Consider the following 23858-nt stretch of genomic DNA (forward strand, 5'->3'; position numbering starts at 1 on the left):
CGAAATAGGGTATAGAGAGGTCATGGTCACAAAATAAGGTCAAGGTGAGAAAGTATTGTAACAATTGAATGGCTCCCACAAATGATTGTATCAATGTAAGAGTTTTGATAAAAAATATCTTCAAAAGCTGCGTTGGAACTGAGCTCATTACAAAAAGAAGGCAATAGTAAAGCTTAGGTCACAGGGAAGACCAAGATCAGCAAGTTATGCCACAGTTGAATAGCTCTCACCAATATGTGTATCAGTATATGAATTTTGGTTACAAGTCTTGAACATTTTGTTTTGAAACTGAGCTAAACACAAAGTGTGACAGACCGACAGATAGAAAGACAGAAAGCCAGACATGATAAACACTATATGCCCTGTCCATTTTCATGGTCATTGGTGGGACCAAAAAAAAATCTAAAAGGACATCTAGTCCTTCAAGGGAACCAATGAACAAAGTTTGGTGTCAGTCAAGCAAAGGGTTCTCAGGATATTGAGCTGTCAATATCTTAAAGTGACGCCATGACATACAAACAGGATATTGACAAAATAGAATTTTTGCATGAAACGTGCAAATGCTCAGTTCTTGAAAAGTATTAGGTTTCAGGAAATTACAAGTTCCAGTACCTAAAACATCTGCTTTTATGGAGAAAATTTTTTTTGTCTGCCACAAGATGAAAATATTGCTTCAATGTCCCTTTCTTCAGGGGGAGGGGGGGGGATAGAAAATTGAACCCCCATGAAAATACCCTGTATATTTTTTAAAATTTTGGCCAAAGATACTCAGGTGAGTGTTGTGGCCCATGGGCCTTTTGCAAATTTTACTGTTATATTGACCTCATCCACAAGTCACATCACATTATGTAGCTCTTTTAGACTCAACTTTCATTAAGGCAACAACATTCAATCCATGTCACATCAACCCATCATACAATGATGTATGCAGTAAATTTTGCATTTTATAACATCAGCTTTTGGAATTGGGCAAATATTGTAAATGTCCAGGTTTAACCGATGCTTAAAAATATCCCATAGATGTTTCCATGATCTACTCCCAGATAGACAGACAGTCAAAGTTATTCCCTCCCAGATAGACAAAGTTATTCCCATGTTCCTGCTGTGCTTTGCAGGCAGCACAAAAATAAAGCACACATTAAATCCACAAAAACAACATTTATTCAAAAACACTTGACAGTCCATTCAAATGTCATAATGTCTGGGCTAACCTCAACCATCTCAGGCCATTCTTGTCTTGTTGTATAGAAGTTTAATCCTAACAAATAACTTGTTTGCAAAGAGCCAAAAAATTAACCAATACCTCTCTCAATCTTATTTTGACTTAGCTTGCAATTCATTTACTTGATACCATGAAGGCCTTAAATCCTAAAAACTCAAAAATAATCTGTCATTCTCACCTATAGTAAATTATTATATGTATCTCTATCTAAGCAAGGAGTAGTACACAATATAGAATATATGAAGAGAATTTGTCAAACTTGGCAAAGTTACCAAATACACGAAGTATACAGAGTTAAGTCTACAAGCAAGAGTTATGTCTGGGTGTGGTGTCCTCCTAAAAAATTGTTTTTTTTTCTATCATATTTCAAAATACCACACAGCACAACTTTTGCTTGCTAGAAATTATAACTACAGGATAAGTGCTTACATATAAATATACCATTCTTCCAAATACTGGATAAATTGTATTATGATGCCAAAGACGGAGCAAAAAGAAAAAAAAATCTACCAAGAGGAACATAAATTGTTTCATGCACATTTCATGCAATGTTCAAACATGTCCTTCTTTAGAAAGAAAAAAAGTTTTTTATAAGAATTCCCTTATCCAAAGATATCTAAAAATAGGCCATGCTTCAGAAAACAAATTTCAACTATACACCGTTATAAAAAAGAACTCATTTACAATTTTGCTAAACATTTTAAAAACAGCGTGAAACAAAAAGCAATGCCATGATTTGTTGGTACGTGTATATGCAATTGTTCCTGTAGCATTATTACTGACATAATTGTCTTTACTCTTACCAATCAACGCAATGGCTTTGAATCAGTTTTCTTCTACATTTTAAAAGTTGTACTTCAACAAAATCATGGCAAAAAAGAGTGTGAAAAATTATCAAAAACATAATATTTAAATACAAATCAATGACAAAACCCAATTTTTGGAATATTCTGTACAAAGCAATCCACATATGTTGTTAAACTACTTTCCATTCCAAAACTTTACTTTATTGAAGAACAAGAGAGAAAAAAAAAATGTGATAAGCAAATATTCAAATTTACAACATAATCATCTTGTAGTGAGGGAAGGAGAATTCATCATATTTTTACAACATGCTTTTATTTTTTGTGTTCCTGGAAGCTTTCCAAGAACCGTTATTTTTTTCTCTGTTTGAAAGCAAGCATAATGCTACCACTTTATGAAACACACAAGACTGCATGATAAATAGAGTAATACAAAAGACGAAGCCAGTAATTCAGAGATTTTCCTTCTAAGAAATTTACAAGACCACAACCAACCCCCAACCCCCCACATTTATTTTATGTAAGATTCTACATTATAATTTTTATGAAATTTCCCCCAAATTACTGACTTCTTGACATTTTAATTCCAGTCATTAATCAATACGTAAGCATATTTAACATTTGTAATAACTACAAAACCTTAGCTATTTGATATCAATCAAATCAGCTTTACATTAAAATATTATACATAATACAAAATGAAAGAAAAAAAAAATTAAAATAGTTAATGTACAATAGGGACCAGGAGATATCCATCATTTAATTTGAAAAAAAAATTCACTCCTCTTTTTCAATGTCCCATTAAATCTCCCTTTCCAGCCGGATACAGGGATTTTTCAATCAAAATGAAAATAAGCATGGATACTTCAGCATGCTTGAATCTTTTTTTGGTTACTTTTTTGTTGCAAAAGTAAACTTTTCCTTATAGTTGTTCTGCTTGTTTTAAAAAAGAAGAAACCATTTCTAAGGAAGCTGTTGCTGGTTCATTTTCTAATACATTTCTACACTTCTTATCTCATTTTACATTTCCAATGAGATATAGATTCCACAGAGGAAATTTTTCACTGTGGAAAAAATGAGTGCATTTTAAATAAAGAACAATTCTGATATAGTTTAGATCCTTATTTGAATTAATTTCTTCTTAAATTCATCTCTATTTTCACAAAGTCTTGTTTCTTATCCAGTCCAAGTTGCCATGGCAACAGCTTAAAGGACACATCAAAAATGTCAAAGGTCAGTTTAAAATCTTTCATCTAAAGTATCTTTTCACCACAGACACCAAAGAATTTCTCGAAATCATCTTCTGTGGATTGAATTTTGCTCTCCTGAACGTGTATAACACATTTTGAAATTCACATAGAAAATATTCCTAACCAAGTACATGTATTAAATTCCACTCCTTGCTATAACAATCAATATGCCTACCCTATTTCATCTTTTTTTTTCAACAGAGACTCATTTGAAACTCATTTTGAAACTCTTATTTAGAGTAAAACCAACTTTCTTTGTCAATTCCAGAATGGTTTATACATCCTAGTTGACTGGTAATATTGCGTCAAAGTGTGCACACTTAAAAACCCTGACACAGATTTCCGCCCAAACCCTAAACAAACCTTATCACAACTTATTACATTATTTTTGTTTTTTTTTAATCCAATTTCTTTTAACCCTTGTCCATATCATATTCTAGACAGTGAAAGCTCAATGATAAAACAAGTTAAGTTTCTTTTTTGTTGAGAGAGAAAATAGATACAGGAAAACTGAAAACCAAATGAAAGTCAAGAAAATACTGATTTACATGAAAGAAACATAAAAATATGAAATAAACAAGTATATCACAGATGTCGAAGAATGTTGAACCCATACAGGCTTCTAAAGAACAAACTGAAACTTCCACTTGGTTTACAGTTTTAAAGATTAAGGTCCTGCATGAAAAGATAAAGAATTTTTTCAGTGTTGTCTAGAACATCAGATGGGTGGCTTAATGAAAAATATTGAGGCCCAAAATCCCTTCCTTGGACAAAGCACACACAAATTCACATGACAAATACTGATCTTTTTTTCAAACAATTTGTTTTGCTAATAAAAATTAATATAGAAACATACAAAAATAATGTAGAGGTCTTCTGTATAAAATTCAAAAAAACAATATGGGCCATTTGAACACTTGTGCATGCATCCGCTTACTTACATTACCAATGTCAACTATAAGGCCTCAACTGTGATTCAGCAAGACAGCCCATTAACATTTACAACATCAATTTTCCAAAATACATCAGATTAATTATTTCTCATACTGTTTGCCAGTATCCCAAAAAGATGAAAATATTTTAATTAGTTTAAAAAAAAAAATGCTTGGTGAATTTAAAGTTGAATCTTCAAAGATTTAACCAAATTTACATAAAATTTGAAAAGAGAGAAGATACATTTTTTCATTTTTCTGCAAGAAAAAGTGCTATTTTTGACAGCTGAATTTTCATAACTTTATCTTGAAAGAAAAGATTCACAAGGGCTGTCCTACCAGCTCACATCCTCATTTTGAACTCTAGCATTCCAGTCGAGTGTGTTTGACTTTGGCATCCGACCATTTTTGTGGACTGGAAGTCAAAAGACCACCATTGGAAAATATAAATGCAACAATAGAGGCCACCTTACAATAGTAAGGGCCTTGTTCAACAAACATGATGTGAATAAAATGTCTCCCTGAAAATTCTTCCAACTCCTCTCTCTCTTGAGCAACCCCACTGCTTCATCAAAAAAATATCAGTCAGCATTCTTGTTAAACATAAAGGCTGCAGAAAAAAATTTGGCAGTTTGCAGCCTTTTTTTCTCAACACGTTCAACTAATATCACGACAAAAAATACCACTTACTGAGGACGTTGTTCATTTCTGATTTCACATTTTATACACCTCAATAAGATTTTACATTTCCTAGTTCATGAGACATCTGGCATCAAAATTGGACACGTTTTGTTCATACCAGGTCCCCTGAAACTTGGAAATATAGGCCCCATTCAAAAAGCAAAGACACCAACACTGGCTTTGAGGAAATCTAACATCTGGGGGAAAATAAGGTATAAAACTAAAGAAAATTCTGTAATCGCCAGTCTTTGCTTGTTGAACAGTTCCATATTTTTGGGTGACATGATGAGGAGAATAATCGTGTGATTCTTGTCCACATCACATCACAGAATACAGTGACCAGTCCACCATACAAAAAATAGGAAGAAAAAAATATAACGAAAACAATAGAAATCTGGGGAAAAAATAAACAGGACTGGCTATCACTGTACCCACCTTGTCTGTGTGTATGTGTGTGTGTAAATATTAAACTGCATAACACTGTTGTCACTGTAATGATAAACATTTTCACACACACATGAACTTTGCAGAAGAAAATGATGATTAGGATGAGTTGACTGTCTATGCATTGATGTCTGTTGCAGACTTGTCACCATGGATACCACTATCTGGACTCTGGATTCCTTCGTGGATTCGGCCTTTACCAATTGGAGTTGTCAGATTTTCGTCAGCATCGGCGTCTTCATATGCATCGTCTGAGTGGCCATTCACTTGGGAAATTGCCACCGATTCTCTGTAAAGAACATGATGATATTGACAATGGAGAAGGAATAAAGGTTATGAAAATCAACCAACTCCCAAATACAAATATATGTAAATATACACATACATGTATGTAAAAATTTTTGCCTCAGTACCATATCCTTAACAAATATGAATCTTCACTATTGTTAATTGATAACTTGAACATTACTCTTTGCAACACATATTTTCCCCCATTTCTTGGTAATATCTCAAAGTGATTTTAATCTGGACTTCCCATACTAAGAGAATTTATTCTCTATAAACCTTTGTACATGTAATAATGTATGCATTCTCTATCTTGTACAGTCTTATTTTGGTCCCTTTTGGCCAGAAATAATTTACTGAGTCTATTGCTTTGGTAAAGTAATACATACAAACTAAATCAGCAAATACTTTTGTTGATACATGGACTTGGAATCCCTCCTATTAATTCTACAATACCTTTAAGACTTGCAATATTCTCATTTTTCACAAGGCCTACTTTATAAAATAGGCAAAGCATTCTGATGGAACTTACTCTATAATTTCAATGGTGATTCCACGTCCTTTGCCGTTTGGTTTGGGCTTGGCAGTTGGTTTGAATTTTCCGGGCCTTGGTCTAACTTTGACCTGTGGTCGACGAACACCTCTGACAACTCCACGCCCCCTGAAGGGATATCCTCGGTCCTGTTTAGACAAGTTAAAGCAGTGATAAAACATACTACAAAACTGTGAAATGTACATGTACATGTACTCTACAGGCAAGAACATCTCGAGAGATTTTTTATGCCTCCTTAATTGGAGATTCATGAGCATATAGTTTTAGTCTGTCTGTTTGTCTACAAAAATTTTTACATTGGACATAACATTTGAACCGTTGGTACTAAAGCTACTACAGACACTGACATACTCAGTAACAAAGGGCTAATGTTCTCACCATGGGCATCCTCATAGCTCCCCTGCCATACCCATACATGGGCTGTCCCATGCGTCCTCTGATTGGTCGGTTCATTCCTCGGAACATCATTGGTCCACCTCCCATACCCATGCCTCCTCCTCCTCTCATCGGGGGCATTCCTCCACGCATTGGGTTCATCCCTCCTCTGTAATTTATGTTGAGAGCAATCTTTAAGTTATACTTTACATTTGCCCAAATTTTCTGAAGTTAAACTTTATTAACTTCATAAATATACTAACACTCATGCTATACAGGATCATAGACAGGTATATAGATTAAGATATAAAATAAGATCCTCAGTCAGAAAGAATTACCTATTTGGGTAGCCATTTCCACCATTTTCTCCCCTGCCCACAGACATTACTCTGGGACTCAGTCCTGAGTTACGTCCCCTGCCCGCGGAAGGAATATTGGGTCCCCAGCTTCCTACTACAACCCCCGCAATTTCCAGCTGTCCACCACGGGCATCCACTGGAGAGCGGCCTGAAGTACAAGCATAACTTTACCGAAATACATGTATTTAATTACAAGAAAATCTATGTTGTCTATTAATAAACAGAACAGATACCCATTATTCCATTACATATACAGTGTATTTCCCCTCCCTTATTTTTTATTTTGCAGCAATAAAATCTTTATGCAAGTTTAAAAGAATAAAAACATGTATGGATACACATGTAAGAGTTAACTAGTAAACTCTCATTTCAGATTTTGCTAAATTTTAACTTCTCTTCCCAGATCAAACACATTTAAGCAAACTGAACAGTAAAATATGCAATTTTACTTGTCCTTAGGCCAAATAAAAAAATATGTGTGGTTCCGGTTACCCGACCTTCCCTATTTTATACCCCCGACCCTAAACTTTTTTTTGGCAATTTTCATATTTTTTCCAGAATTTCCCCCAATTTCCATCAATGGCTCCAGTTTAAGTTTTAGTTTCAGCAATGACGGCCTCCTTGCAAAACATAGTGCAAGTGTTTAATAGTGTTAAATCCAAAGGAAGCTAGCATGTAGGTGTCCCCTACCAATATTGACTAGTATATTATCACACCACATCTAAATGCCATTTGCAAAGCAGTGATAGGTATTATTTAGAAAAAATTAAGAAAATCATTTTGTTAAAAAAAAAAAAAAAAAAAAAAAAAAAAAAAAAAAAAAAAAAATCCCTACCTACCTACCCTAATTTTTTTGGAAGTGTAACTGGAACCACACACATTTTTTTGTTTGGCCTTAAAACTTTCTTACCCAGAATTCCCCTGCCCCTTCCTGGAGTCTTGGGCTGATTCTGTTGTGGTCCCATTCCTGCAGGCATTCCACCTGGCCGGCCCATTCTATTGTTGGGTGGCCCCATTCCTGCTGGGCGGAAGTTCATGGGGTTGTTTGGGTTTGGGAATGGCGGGTATCCATAGGGATAGTTAGTGTAGAGGGAAGGGGTGGGAAGCATTGGCTTGGCAAACTCAAACTGTAGTCCCTCCATGATGGCTTGTCTCATTCTCTCCACCTGCAGGACTTGATCCACCTAGGATAGAAAAAATTGTTTTTAAGTTTCAATGCAACTTGCATTTGATTTCAACATCAAATGAGAGGTAAAACAAAATTTCTATACATACATGTTATAAATTTGTATAAACAGTAAAACTTGTCTAATATGGACATTGTGTATTCCAAAAATCTTGCATAATATGTGAACTTTTAGTCCAAATCAGTAAATTCAATTGTTTAAAATGTTGTCTAATCTGGAATTCGTCTAATCCAGACATTTTTATGAAACCAATGGTGTGTCCAGATAAGACAAATTTTACTGTACAAACTAATGAATGGTCTCAATTCTTACCTGTCCATCACACATGTCAATCAGTGGAGTGTTGTTGGTAGCCTTCAGTAATTTGAAGTGAAATAGCTTGCCATCAAAGAACTGCCAGGGAAGGCACATGTTCCAGGGTATTGGGGCACCACACACATCATTAGCAAACACTGCTGTCTCCACACCAGACATCAGTAAGGAAGCCAAGTGGATTCCTCGTGGCAAAACATTAGGTAACTGTAAAACAAACATGTGTACAAGAGGTCAAATTTCCAATTTCAAGTTGAGAAAGTGAACATTCCTCATAAAAGTTCTAAAAAAATTTCAATATACTGTGCATGTATCTTGAACTATATATCAAGAATCATGCTCAGTCCACAGATTTTTCCTTTTTTTATAAACCATTTGGAAAACAACTGACCCAATCAGGCAGGTTTTCACTTATAGCAGACATTGTAATTAATGTATATGGGATAAATCCACTATTGTAGTAGAGGGTTCAATACCTTAAGATCCTGCATGGTTTGTACATCATGTAGAAGTGGAGACACACTCATAGCAAGGAAAGCATCTAACTCCAGACGCTGAAGGATGCGACCAAACCTTAGCATGTACCTATAGGAAAAGGGACACAACTTACTAAATAGATGGCCTAATGGATGGGAAAATGCAAAAAAATCTTTATATTGCAATTATACATGCAACAACGGATATGACAAAATAAGAAATTAAGGTCACACATACACTGTACAAGTAGTATTAGATGAAACTAGTCATCTAAAACATTTAACAAACAAGTAGACATATGTTTATTCATTAACTCACTGTATGTACTGGTCATCTTACACGTTATGTGATCATCAAACAAGTTGAGTATTCACTTCCTTAACAGAACCTCACCTTAGTACACAGCAGAGAATGAGGAGTTGTTGAGGCACATATTGTGTGTTCAGCATCAGCGGTGTGTCACTTTCCATACAAGTCAGGAACGCCCTCAGGCGCCGAGTTTTGTCGTCCACCTGCTGACCTAGCCACATTCGTTCAATGGACGGGGTCTTCCATTCCACTGGACGAGCAATGACCATGTCAAAGGAAGGACGAGCATTGTTCCTCCTGACTGACCATTCCTTTACTGGTATGTCAAAAGACTTGGGGGAAGAGGGTGGAGCATCACCTGTCAAATACAAGTTTATACACCTCAAATTATGTCATCTAAAAAAATAGCAAAGTGTTATACATGTAATAAATGAATGCATATGGTAATTTTATAACCACTGACTGGAAAATTTAGCAAAACTTATAATAGCATTCACAGATTCTCAATAATTGTAAATTCTGTAAATGTACATAGTTAAAACTGTTCCTGCTTCAAAAGCCTTAACCTGCCAATCATCCCTAACATATTTATGTAGGGCAGATGCATTTGATGAATATTTAGGAAAGGCTAACATTTCTTTAAGAGTGAAAATTTAACTGACCAACTCATCCAGAAAATACGGGTCAGAATGCAGCGTCTGCAGCAGGAATGGTTGTTTGAATCCCTAGGTAGGGCTACTAGAGAAATAGAGCTGCTCCTAAAACTTTAATCAGGGATATCAACATCGTCACAAATGATGGGGATATATATTGCATACTTAGCTGTTCTCAACTATGAGATGAGATGCATGTAAAACCAGCTGTATCAATGATGTACATATAATTCCAAAATATCAAGACTTGGCTTCAGCCACTTTTTAAAGGTTTCTGTTCTCCCTCATCAAACTATCAGATTTACTACATTCAACTTGCTTCCACAGTGTTAATCTTTGACCTGAAGTAACTGCAATGACTAACCTTTCTCTTTGACCTGATTTTCGTGGATAATCTTGAGTTTGTTGAGGTTGAAGAGTACAGAGTATACTGTCTGTCGGATTGGTTTATATAGCTCTGCTGCTGTTGGCAGCTCCCTGCTGGCTTCATCCTCCAAACTCACAGGGATCTTCATCTCTCCCTATTGACACAGAACAGAACATTAGCATCAATGACACAAAAATTCCATTAAATTCCGTGCAGTCATTTAATTAAGTCTATTTAGACATATTGATGATGTTTTATCAATTAACAATAGTCATTTTCAATCCTTGATTTTATATATCCCTTTGAACTCTAAATAAATGACACCATAGAGTCTGATACATCTATTTCATATTTTGATATTCTAAAAAAAATTTTTTAATGGTAATCTAACAAAAAAATTTTAAGATAAACGTGATGACTTAAACTTTTCTATCAACTTCCTTTATTAATGTAGGAATATACCATTATTACCTGTATATATGGAGTTTATGTCTCCCAGTTAATTCAATATGCAAGAGTATGCTCTATGTATGATCGATTACTAAAATGAGGCAAGCTATTGATATACAAGTTGATGAAAAAAGAACATCAACAGTCTTGTTTAAAGTCAAATTTTCGCAAATTCTATGGACAATACAGGGTTGTCCCTAAGACCCGTGGGCTGGAGAATTTTCCCACCTATAATGATGTAATCCCCCAGTTATTTTCGTATTCCTCCTAAACTCCCCATTAGGGAAGGAACCCCAGTTCCCCATCTACTTTTTAAATGTCCTCTTCTTTTTCAATTCTTAGGGACAACCCTGACGATACTATGACCTTGCCAGCACATACAGTCCATCAATAAGTCAAATGTTGACTGACATTTTTCATACAAATTGTTAGGCCTTTTTTTTTTTTTTTTTTTTAACATTGAATAGCCTATGGATTTTTCTGTTTGCCCAGGGGTGTGTGAGCAGTCAACAGGGGATGCTTACTCCTCCATGGCACCTGATCCCACCTCTAATGTTTTTAGAGGTCCATGTTTGCTTCGCTCCAAATTTGTATTGTTTCAACAGACTTTTGAGCTTGAATACTGTTTGTTATCTTCATACATGTATTTCATGTACATATACTACGGTCACTCACTGAAGGCCACATCAACACATTTATGACAATGAGACAAGTTTCACCTGTGACAGCAGCTGATAAATCCAAGGGTGCATCAATCCCTTCTGGTGCCTCTCACTGGCGATTCTCATGATTTCAGGGGATACCTGTGGGATTTTAGAGTCTCCTGAGGTTGACTTGTTCTGTTGTTTGCTGTGCATTTGCTGAAACAGAAACATTCCAGCATTTAAACAAAGGAATAAGTGACAAATTAGTCAATATTTCACTGAAATCTCTAAGACAAACTGTATGATAAATAATAGATATCTGTTACGAAATGATTATGGTATAATAATGCAAACTTATTGTCTAGATTTTGTGGGAGAAGGTATAAAAAATGTACAAAGTCATTGCCTGGATTTTGAGGCCGGGGAATATTAATACAAACTTACTGCCTGGATTTTGAGGCAGGAGGTATTATAATACATGACTGAACAGACTTACTGCCTGGATTTTGAGGGACTGGGACCAGTTGGCCTCTGGGCTGTTTCTGTTGGGACTAGAACCACTGCTGCTGGATGAGGAGGAGGATACAGCGGCTAACATATCTTGACGAATTCCTACAAAACACACCAAACTTACTGTGATTTCCTACAAAACACACCAAACTTACAGTGAATTCCTACAAAACACACCAAACTTACTGTGATTTGCATACATATCATGATATTTTTCACTGGTCCAGTGATTGGGAAGGCCATAAAGGTCAATGGGACTATGGCGCAACTGTCAAAGTTTTTGAAAGTGAATGGGCCATCTTTATATTCTGATGGGCCATTTCAAGAAGAAAAAAAATGACTTGTAAACAAAATGTGAAATAAGAAAGGAAACATGTTTCTTTATTAACCAAATCTTATTTTTCACGTATGTTTATGGAGTGTTGCACATTTAATGGAACACGCAAACAATATAATTTTCTCATATTTTGGATCAATAACGTCAAAATTGGGAAATGAGTGAGGTAATGTACCTTTGATGTCCTAAATAAAGCGCTTCATGTAACAGGAAACAGTTTTTGCCGGGTTTTAACCAATGAGATTTGTTGTATTAAAATGACTGCATTTAAAACGAAAGTAAAACAAGCAAGAAAGTCGTACGCAATATATTTCCAACTAACATAGCTTAAATTTGAATGCCCACCTTGGCACCACCAATGGTTGATTTAATGCGCCAATTATCACTTCAATGTGACTATGGCGCATGGCGCAAGCCCTTCCCAATCACTGCTGGTCAAGAAATTTTCATTGTATTGAATAAACAATATTACATTTCTTCACAAATACATGCAAGAATATATGTACATGTACATAGTTTATGAATCTATATATCTGTTGTAAAACAAAATTATTTTTAAAAAGTGCTGTTTAGTAATTATTACATATTTCTGATTTATATTTAAAATATTTGTTAAACATCTTAAACAGTCAGGGGTGAGACTGAAATCCGTCATTTCTGAAAAATGATGGATAATCGTCATATTTACTAACTACGTATTTTCGTCATTTTTGTCAATATGACTTACTATCGTCATATTTCTTTTTCAACTTAATTCTTCTATCCTGGTTACATAAAAGCGAAATTTGAATTCACCACTGAAAGAAGAGTGTTTACGCAAGTTTCATTTCATCCGGGTCACTAATTACTGCCAACCACGTGTATTAGACCATCAACATGGAAGGTGAACGTTATTATTTTGCGGTAAAATGTCGAATTTTGGTAGAACTAATTCGCCATTTTTACATGGCTTTTAGCCCTATAAAAACATATAGTACACCGTCTGGAAGAATACGTACTTGTAGAGAAAAGTCTCGACAAAAAGTTAAAGCCATAAAAAAGTAGTGCGCCACGTAAAACAAGCGAGATATTTCAGTGAGCCCAGACCCTCCATTTTGAAAAAAGACGGAATATCGTCATTTTCGTCTTCTTTCCTATTTAATGCAAATAAATTGACAAATAACTCTTCCACTCTTATTTTTGCTTGGGAAATTTGTACTGTCAACATAACCAGTATTGTAGTCAACTGTATTAGAGAAATGAAGTTTGTTTACGATGTTTTTTGTCCTTTTTTCGGTGTTTATGACTGTTTTTCGTCATTTTCTTAAAAATGACGAGTTTAAGTCATAATAAAAATTTTATTTTATGACTAAAAATCGTCATTTTAAAAATGACGGATTTCAGTCTCAACCCTGACTGTTTAACCTAAAACATTAAAAGTAAAACAGAGACTGAAAAAATATATATTGTAAGTCTGAAAATTTGTTTTTCTGTGTCAATATTTCTACACACGTATCGAAACATGTATTATCATCACACAAAGTCCATATTATCGATAATTTGATATATCATCCCAGTCCTAATTTGTACTAAGTTTTTTCAAACCAAAAATATAGGGGAATTTTACATAAATCTGTGTTTAAAATGTCCATGGTGACACAGTTCACCAAATCAAAAACAGATACAAGAAAATTGGGGTGCACCAAGGTTTCATGTATCTGTTTTACTGAAACTTAACTGGATGAAATCTGTACTTTTGAAAAATCTGCGAATGAATCATTTCTAAATAAGCACACTACCGCTGTTTCTTTAATAAAACAAAACCTACCTGGTGGGATATGGTTAAAGTTGGCATTTCCACCCGTCGGGGGATCAACCACCACCTGAGGCACATGATCGCCAGAAAATCCAGTGTTATCCTAAATGTAAGTTACAAAACTGTCTCAATCTACTCGAAACTTATCTGAGGCCAGAGTTATTATATCTTTCGGTTTACGGATCCGACGACCCAATTTTTTCAGGTTTTTGAAAATAAAAATTATGGATTTTATCACCCCTGTCGTTAATTTTCCGGAAAATTCATGTCTGATCATCAGGGTTTAAGTATTTATAATGCGTCTGGGTCCAATACATGCATTAAAAACAGCTCGCTGTTTCAAACATTTCGGTGATCATAAACAGAAACGTGTAAACATGGCGGCAAGCATGTCTTTATTTTAAAGTAAAGTAATCAAAAGCCTGAAAGGCTTCAATGACGTCGAAGAAGAAAAACAATTTCAAAAGATCATTTTGAATTTGAAGATAGCAATAAGTCAAGTGAGTGACTCAGGAGAAATAATAAAAAAAAAATAGTTTTAAACAAAATATCACAATTACAGTTTGGGGCCTTATGTCATGGTCCGAATGAAGCAGGGTTCGAATTGACCAGACACCGTCGAACATGTTCATGTTAAATTCTTTTCAGTCAGTTGAAGAACTATGAAGGATTTCATGAATTTATATAATATTTTTTCTAATTGCCAATGTCAAAGCGTTGTATTAGTGATTGCATCTAAACTACAACCAAGACTGTTCTGTTACAATTACGATCGAGTTACGATCGGGCGTGGTATACGGTATACTGGGAAATGGAGGAAATAGAGAAATACAGTAATACTGGTCAAAATCATCGGTTTTTAGGATAGAGTTGGTTAGAAGATTGTATAAGTAAAGCTAAGATTTAGAAATTCAATCTTTTTAGTCTTGTAGTATTCGTGTTTATGTAATTTTTAATTATTTTACCTCCTGTTGTGTTGTTTATGTTACACGGTTATCGTTCCGAAATGTTATTCATGTCATTTAACGCACCCTTTCTGTAGAAATTCATCCGCAACAACCATCACGTTTTTCTTGTGTGAGAATAAAACATAATATTGTTGTTTTGCAATAGAATTAATTGCAGATATAATTGATGCAATTTTATTTTCAAGCTATTATTCATTTTGAGCGTTTTCAAAGAAATTGGTTTATAGCTATTGCTATTTTCTATTGCGGATGCATCGACTGACACATTCGGTCGCGTACATATCCGGTCGCGATTTCATACTGGGCGCTTGCTAGATGACGTTCGAGCTCCGAGAGCTCGACGTCATAAAAATGTTTTGGAGATGGCACGTTGTCCCGAAACTTTTTTTTTGAGGATGAAAGGGTAGCAAACTATAGGGGATGCCATATTTCCCTATCCCCCAAGAGTCGTGTTAAAAACATGTAATCACTCAGCTATGTTAAGGAAGGCCCGAGTTCACATCTGTGATGCACCGTATGTGAAGTTTCATTGTGACGTCATTGAAAATTTAACAAGCGACAAAAACCTATTTAACCACATGATAATGCGTAAATAACATCTTGCATTCATTTATTTTATCAATTATTTATAAAAGCAAGTAGAATCACAACATCTGATAACTATACTGCCGAGTTTTTAGAAGCAAATCTTGCTTCATGAATGATGTCACTAGCCTTGACTTGACACAGTACAAGTGATCTAGGGGCGTGGATCCATTGGTTTAATAATTACAAAAATGCGTAAATAAATATTAAACCATTGCTAATGTTTAAATCTAATTAATAAAATTAAAAGGAAATGATTTATCTAAAACACAGGGATAGACATTAACTTTTAGATTCACTTGCCCTTCGGGCAAGTGATCTCAAACTTTGACTTGTCCGAATGCAAAACTTGGTTGCCCAAAATTAGGATGGAACTTAAGACGAAAATTATTAATTACTGCAAACATTATGAAAAGAAAAAATGTGACGATATACACTACTGTCAATTTGGCAAGTTGAGCTACCGGGTACCTGAAAAAATTTCGATCCTGTATTTGTACATAAATGTATACCGCTGTACTTGTAAATTTAACCTGTTAACTCACACTGCCATTCAGCAATAACCCTCCGTTTCCTTTTTTAAAAATTCATATTTTTGAAAATTATTTGCGGTAGGATCATTTTGTGATTCATGATTTTCAGCGATAACTGTGAAGCAACGCTTAAGGAAGATAGTTGCTACGGAACATACATCTTACCTGTACTTATATTCTGTGCGTGATTAATCTAATTTCCTAAAAAGAAGTTTAACAAAATGTTGTTACTCGTAGAGCGTATTTCCTATGAAAGAAAACAACGAACTCGATTTTTAAATGAACGGTATAATCCAGAAATGCTACCAAGGAATTTCGAATGCAAAACATTGTCAGTCAGGTGCGTTGCAGAAATCAAGTTCTCAATTTATTGTTTTATCTATAAATTAATGTAAACTAAATAAATATGTACATTTGTGTGAGAAAAATTCACTTGCCCGATCGGACAAGTATGTCGATGATTTCACTTGCCCGAACTGAGAATTTACTTGTCCCGGGCAATCGGACAACCGTTAATGTCGATCCCTGAAACAATTATGTAGATTATTAATATATCCAGGTGCTATGGAGCTGCACAAAGACAAAGTATGTCAAGAATATCGCTAACACGATGAGTGTATACCTGATTAAGCTCAAAAGTGCAAGGGCATAGACTAGACTGATTGAGCTGAAATATGGAATATCAATTGCTTATTTCATGTATATTTTGAAAAGTGCTGGGAGCTGATTCTGGTCGGCATAACATTATTTTTATTCATGACAGAATTTAAGCGAAGTGGAAATTCTGGGCTATTAAACGCATTTTCGGCAAAATTACGAGTATTTCCGAAACAGCTCAAACTAGCTCCCAGCACTTTCCGGGAAGCTGATGTTAATCTTTTTTAATATGTATCAATTTTTTTTTCTAAAAACATGGATATGCCCTTGCACTAGCCCCATTTTCTACATTCAACTGAACAATTCTATTTTATACAAGTCACGTGACACACAGCTGATACTTGTACATGCGATGTAACTGGTACTGAGTAAGCCACAAACCTATCCATTATGGATATCTTTATTACCTGTCCTACATTTTTACAGTTACTTTGTTACAAAGATTTTAAAAATAATACATATTAAGTATGTACGTAAGATCGCATTTTCTATTTCCTTCCTTAACATAGCTGAGCAGTGAATTTTATGGGCCAAAATGCCACCGATATTCAGCTGTTTCCCCTCACAAAAAATAGCTATTTTTTCCTAATGATAATATTTTTTTCCAGTTTCAAAAGTAATGATTAATATGCTAAAATTGGACAAAAATTACAGGAATTGCAGACAAAGACTAAGTACGTTTTTTACTTTAGTCTTCAATTTTATTTCTCCAAACCCATGAACATGCAAAATCTTTTATAATGAATGTGTGAAACAATGGAGATATCGATATAAGCAGTTTAATACATAGCTTGTTATAGGTCCCAGGTACATGTGTTGTTGACATTTTAGTTTGACCGCCATTGGTAGATATAAGGTCAGGATAATAACATGAAATAGACAACATTGTAGGGTATGACCTTTCACTAAAATTAGTTAAGATGTTCTGTAACTTTATAATTAATAGAAGGCAGTTTAGTAGATTATGAAACCTAATACTGGTAATTAGTTTTTTTAAATAAAATTATGAGTTATTTCAAGAGAGTAAATTATAGTTATACAAGGTTTGACTAATATATGTTTAATGTTAAAAGAAGAAGATTTATTTAATGATTTTAAATAAGATCTGAAGTAAACCTTAAACAAAATCTTTTGTAGTTCTTTATTTCTGATTCTCATTTACTACAAATGATTTTTCCCAGTTCGAGGAAAATGTTTCTAATTTTTCCCAATTCAAAAGGAGGGTGGTAGTTTAAAAAAAATCAGCAATGTTCAGTTTGAAAGAAGTTTCAATTTATTTTTATTTTGTCACCACCCAATGGATATTTTGGTTGAAAAAAATTCGTAAACCTAAAGAACTTTGGCCTGAGTAAATATATTTTTAGCCTAACACTGTTGAATTAAGTACAGAAAAGTACTGGTGTAATTTTTTGGTTTTTTGTTTTGTTTTGGTTTTTTTGTTTGTTTGTTTTTTTTTCTTCTCAAAATTGCCAGAGAAATGTTTCCATCTTTGAAGAAATATCTACAAGTCCTGTAGTACACATTTACATGTAAATGAATTATCATCTGAAAACTATACTTACAATATTTCTCTGTGACATTGCGTAATTTCCTTGTCTTGGAGTAGCACCAACTGAAAATAAACATGTTTGCGTTCCCTTATTTGATATTCAATTTCGATGATTTTTATGATTTTTTAATAATTTCCATGCTAATTAACTATGAACAGTTGTCAACAATTAACATTGTGCTTGTAGTAATGATAAAGACTGTCTTTCTTATGATGGTACACTCACATTGTCCAAGCCGAGGTCTGTACTTAAGAAATCCATCGTTTGTGCCATTTAAATAATACTGTACACATTGTTTGAACTTTGACACCAGCTCAGTTTTGTTCCCTTTGGAGTTCCTGTTTTGAAAGATAATTTTTGTCAATAATGTCTCCATAAAATTTGAATATACATGTATGTACTGTGAGTGAACCCCCAAGTTCAACCACAATCAATTTACTATATCCATACTTTCGTTCATGTATATCCTGCTATTATCTCACCATTTCAATTTTACAACTTCTAAAAATTTCAAGTGAGCAAGTACAGTTGAACTTCAATATCTTGAACACTGATATCTCAAATACCATGGATATGTCGAAGTGAGTTGGAAGTCCCCAACCTCTTATTCTTTAAGTACAGGGATTTATCAAGGCTGTTTTTACTACTGGTAAACGGTACCTTTCCCCTCTTAAGAAAGGTGCAAAAATTCCCCTTTTTCAGATAGAAAATTTGCCGATTAAACAGAGAATATTTAAAACATCGTTTGTAAATTTCCCGTTTTTGTCTGATTGAATTCTAACTGCCCCCGGACCCCCCTACATGTAGCATATTCGCGCCTCTGGCGCTCAGCTCGAGCCTGCGGCTCTCATTTTCCCCCTTAACATATAAAAATGGTAGTAAAACAAAATAGCTAGATAAATCCCTGAAGTATTTTACCTCTGGTATCTTGAATCCTCGGATATCTCGAAGTTTTTTCTTGGTCCCATTGAGTTCGAGATAATGAGGTTTGACTGTACAAGTACTTACAAAAGCCATGTGCATAATAATCATGTGCTACTGCAATAAAAAAAATTGTGTCAAGATTTACCTGAATATGATTTCTCCAACTTCATCCAGATTTTCAACACTAGGTAGATTCCTGACAAAATCCACAGCTGCCTGGATAGCATTTTCTGGAGTCAACTGAAAAAGGTTAAAGTTCAAATTCAATAACACAAATCATCAAACTTCAAAATGCTGGAGAATTAACTGATATTATATCTATGTGATCATAATATTCTCTTGCTATAACTTAAGAAAAATATTCACTCAAAAAAGTTTACGAGATAATGGAGATCACAGTATAAACTTTAGGGGCAACTTCAACATAATCACAAAGTTTGTACTAATTGATTTTAGTCCTGGCTGACTAGTTCCACAACAAATTGAAACTGTTTATGTCAACTTGTAACAAACAGGTGGAAGTCCAGCAGTGACCAGGACTCGTTACGAGCTTAGTTTTTGAGGTGAAAAGTAATATATAAAAATTATACATTGATATATATACCAAAATAGCAGTAAAGTGCCTGTGGACTTACAATAAAATTAACCCTATGTCTGCCCTAAATAAACCATATACATGTGTAACTGTTACAAAGATTAAGTTAATATTGCACCAAGTGAATTACAAACAACATGCATAAACAGTCAGGGGTGAGACTGAAATCCGTCATTTCTGAAAAATGATGGATAATCGTCATATTTACTAACTACGTATTTTCGTCATTTTTGTCAATATGATTTACTATCGTCATATTTTCTTTTTCAACTTAATTCTTCTATCCTGGTTACATAAAAGCGAAATTTGAATTCACCACTGAAAGAAGAGTGTTTACGCAAGTTTCATTTCATCCGGGTCACTAATTACTGCCGACCACATGCGTTAGAACATCAACATGGAAGGTGAAAGTTATTATTTAGCGGTAAAATGTCGAATTTTGGTAGAACTAATTCGCCATTTTTACATGGCTTTTAGCCCTATAAAAACATATAGTACACCGTCTGGAAGAATACGTACTTGTAGAGAAAAGTCTCGACAAAAAGTTAAAGCCATAAAAAAGTAGTGCGCCCCGTAAAACAAGCGAGATATTTCAGTGAGCCCAGACCCTCCATTTTGAAAAAAGACGGCATATCGTCTTCTTTCCTATTTAATGCAAATAAATTGACAAATAATAACTCTTCCACTCTTATTTTTGCTTGGGAAATTTGTACTGTCGACATAACCAGTATTGTAGTCAACTGTATTAGAGAAATGAAGTTTGTTTACGATGTTTTTTTGTCCTTTTTTCGGTTGGTGGATCTAACATTTTTCAAAGAGAGGTAACTCGGTATTCTAGAAACACTCTAAATTTTTATGACTGTTTTTCGTCATTTTCTTAAAAATGATGAGTTTAAGTCATAATAAAAATTTTATTTTATGACTAAAAATCGTCATTTTAAAAATGACGGATTTCAGTATCACCCCTGACTGATAAAAGTTTCATTGCATAAAACACAGGAGAATCACACTATGATGAATGACGAGTAACCGATATTATATACCCAAACTCCTCATTCACTTCAAGACAATAGATCAGAGTCTTCAAAATTGATTTATCTAACAATGCAGCAGATAAAAAGAAAACACTCCTTGTACTTTTTTTTTAAAAATTTTTAAAAAAAATTATAAATGCATAGTATTTATTGCCATGGTTCTGGTTTTATGACACATTTTTGTAACAGGGGTCAACACCTTGATGCAACTTCCACCACTTGGTTACGATATTTTTTTTGAGTTTTCAAGTCAGTCATGCAGTTTATAGGTTTATTTGATGCTGTACTTATTTCAAACATTACCTTTGCTGGTTTACTGGGATCAGCTCTGCTTAGAAGTTCAATGTAGAAAGAGTAGAGATCTTCATCTGGGAGAATATGGTTGCCTGTGTATATTCATAATGGTATCTGATTAGTCAATGGCCATTAGTCAAGTACTTTAAAAAAAAATATATCATGAAAGAGAAAATAAGGCATGTATAAAAATACAAAAGCATCTGAAAATATGATCATGTACAGGAAAATGCTCGTAATGACTTCCCATAATCTATATTCAGTTTGTTTACAAGTGCAATTAAGACTTCCTGATGCAATGCAAAACATTTCATTAGAGAATGCAATACAAAGAGATATTGATGTTCAAGATATGAAATTCAACTGTATTTACTGCATGGTAAAATTACATTATTACATGCTAAATTCTTCTTCAATGATGTATCTGAAGTGTGCAAACTGCGGAATCTTCAATTCTAAATTGTTGGTTGACAGTTTCCTGCCTATGATGTATAAACCATGCACCATTTATATAGTAAAGTCTTGCAATTTGATTGCTCTCACCTAACAAAGCTGCCAAAATACAAAATCTATTTGGATTTAGGTCCAGATTCTTTGCAATTTCATCCATAATGTATTCTTTTGTTTCCAAGGAACCTTTGTATGTCAACTTCAGATTCTGTGATGAAAAATACCGAGGAGGATCAAAGATTGTGTAAACGGGGTCCTGTGCAATGATACCCTGCAGACCATGTTCTCTACAGTAGCCAATTACTTCTTGTGCATGATCATCCATTGAACATGCTACCCCTACACCCATCTGTCTTAGGGCCATGCGAAGGGAACCCTGCAAGAATACAGGGGGGATCCACCAGACCTTTGGGGGAGGGGTCCCTTTGTTGTTGATGTGACGCAAGACAAAAGTGACTTTTTTCTTTGCATTCAATTGATCTGCATACCATTCGTTTAATTTTTGGCTCTCTAATGCACCGTTGAAAAATACCACCATATCTAAATTGGCCGAGTGACATGCCTGCATCAGGTTGTTTAGGAACGCTATCATACGATTCCATTGTCCCCCGCAAACCCAATCCGAGAAATATCCCCCGTACAGACGGTCTAGGCAGCTCTCTGCATCGACCACAAGGCAGAAGCGCTCATTTCCGGGTTCCCTGCCACGCCTTTTTGGTATGAATCCTCTCGATATTTTCAGCAAATCCACTGACACACATGCACTTGCACAGTGCGTTTCGATAAATTCCTGTAATGACCTAATCCCCATTTTGCAGAGTTATGCCAAATAATTATTTTTGCATACTAATCAATTAATTTTTTTGTCCAATGAAGTGAAATAGAATGGAATTTTAAGAGAAGAAGTAGGTTAATTTTGACCTACAAGGCGGCCATGTGCTTTTCTTGCGGCTTACGAGTTAGGTGTCATGCGCCAGTGACGTATCCCGGATGTATACCCAGAAACCATTGCGTAACTTTTCGGAATGCCAAACATTTCGGGACTTTACATTTGTTAAACAAACTAAGATCGGGAGAATCTCAAAGGCAATATTTTTTTCCTTTTGCTGGGAAGGGGGAGGGGGAGGTTAATTACAGACGATTTACAAATGTTTTTAACTTAAATAATATATTTCTTTTTTAAAAAGGAAAATTATTCAGAACAGGATTTATAGACTTTCAGGACTTCTGGACTTGGGGGAGGGGGGTTATTTCTTTAAAAAAAAAAAAAAAAAAAACAAACAAACAATGGTAACTTTATTTTTTGGAGATGCTGCCGCAAAGGCAAAAACCTGGAGAAAATATGTTACCTCCATAAAAGACTGAGGTCAAAGATCCAAAATTTTGACCAAAGTGCATATTTAGCTCACCTGGTCTAAAAATGCAAATGAACATCCCCATTTAGTAGAGTCCCAAAATATGCAAAAGTTAACAGGATATAGTGTACAGTGATACGACGGTAACATTGAGACCGTATAGATTGGGGAAGGCGAGATGGAGAGAGATGTGGAGAATAGATGGATAGAACTTTCCTTATGGCATGCACAGATCTCGAGGGGTCACCCCCCCCCCTTCTTCTGGGAATTTTCAGAATTATTAAATTTCTATGCAAAAGCTAGAAACTAAAAGGAGACTTTGCAGTGGCGTATATTCCTTTCTGCTAACGTGTAGGCTAATGTGAACTTAAAGATTTAACCTACGTGCACGGATCTAGAGGAGGGGGAGGGGGCGGACCCCTGAAGTTTGCGGAGTTATAATAATATTATGTATATACATACTGAAGCAAATAAAAAATGACTTTGGACCCCCCTAGAAAACGTGGACCCACTATGAAATATGTTTTTTTTTTCACGTTTAGGAATGGACTTTACCTTTTTTTTTTTTGCTAATTCTGGGTTGGGAATTTTTTGACTGGGATGGAACCCCCCCTCTTCCCCCGGAAAAAATCCTGGATCCGCGCCTAACCTAAATTGTGGGTAGGTGTGGAGGGGGTTGCCCGGCCCCTTCTGTTGAAAAATGGAAACTTCCTTACTCCTAAAATGGTAAGGAGAGTGATGTATCTGAAGATAATTGACTAAGAAAAGCAGGAAACTAAGGTAAGTGTCTTCTCCTACTCCTGGACCACCCCATCCCCAAGATATATGTTTTTCGGGTATGGCTAAGTTGTTTAACTTTGTTTTGCTTGTTGCTTGCCTTAAATTTCCGAGTCTAACCTTTGCTAGAGTAGATGTGGAATCCCCCCCCCCTCCGTCCCCGGGAAAAAAATCGTGGATCTGCTCGTATC

At 35.0% G+C, this 23858-nt stretch overlaps 1 protein-coding gene across 1 annotated transcript; it reads right to left on the reverse strand.

The window, feature by feature from the left end:
• Positions 1–1143: 1143 nt before the first annotated feature.
• Positions 1144–22510, reverse strand: LOC133184774 (constitutive coactivator of PPAR-gamma-like protein 1 homolog). The gene is made up of 17 exons (XM_061319836.1): positions 21629–22510; positions 21095–21177; positions 19308–19402; positions 18464–18576; positions 18251–18300; positions 13958–14048; positions 11800–11915; positions 11379–11519; positions 10207–10363; positions 9274–9547; positions 8880–8988; positions 8404–8610; positions 7815–8088; positions 6884–7052; positions 6549–6714; positions 6150–6298; positions 1144–5621 (listed from the first exon to the last, which is right to left on the reverse strand). The coding sequence occupies exons 1-17, from the start codon at positions 22344–22346 to the stop codon at positions 5450–5452; spliced, it is 3084 nt and encodes a 1027-aa protein (XP_061175820.1). The 5' UTR covers positions 22347–22510; the 3' UTR covers positions 1144–5449.
• Positions 22511–23858: the final 1348 nt, after the last annotated feature.

This window comes from Saccostrea echinata, unplaced genomic scaffold, assembly GCF_033153115.1.
Source record: "Saccostrea echinata isolate AGI-Se365-2 ecotype Australia unplaced genomic scaffold, CSIRO_AGI_Sech_v1 ptg000011l, whole genome shotgun sequence".
In the NCBI taxonomy this organism is placed as follows: Eukaryota; Metazoa; Mollusca; class Bivalvia; order Ostreida; family Ostreidae; genus Saccostrea; species Saccostrea echinata.

What these genes read in the sequence shown, in the direction of transcription:
- LOC133184774 (XM_061319836.1), bottom strand. Translation starts at nt 22,346, where the DNA reads ATGGGGATTAGGTCATTACAGGAATTTATCGAAACGCACTGTGCAAGT. An exon ending in CAGACCTCGGCTTGGACAAT is followed by an intron (nt 18,301 to 18,463) that starts GTGAGTGTACCA and finishes GTTTATTTTCAG; the next exon opens with TTGGTGCTACTCCAAGACAA. An exon ending in TTTATCAGCTGCTGTCACAG is followed by an intron (nt 10,364 to 11,378) that starts GTGAAACTTGTC and finishes CTGTGTCAATAG; the next exon opens with GGAGAGATGAAGATCCCTGT.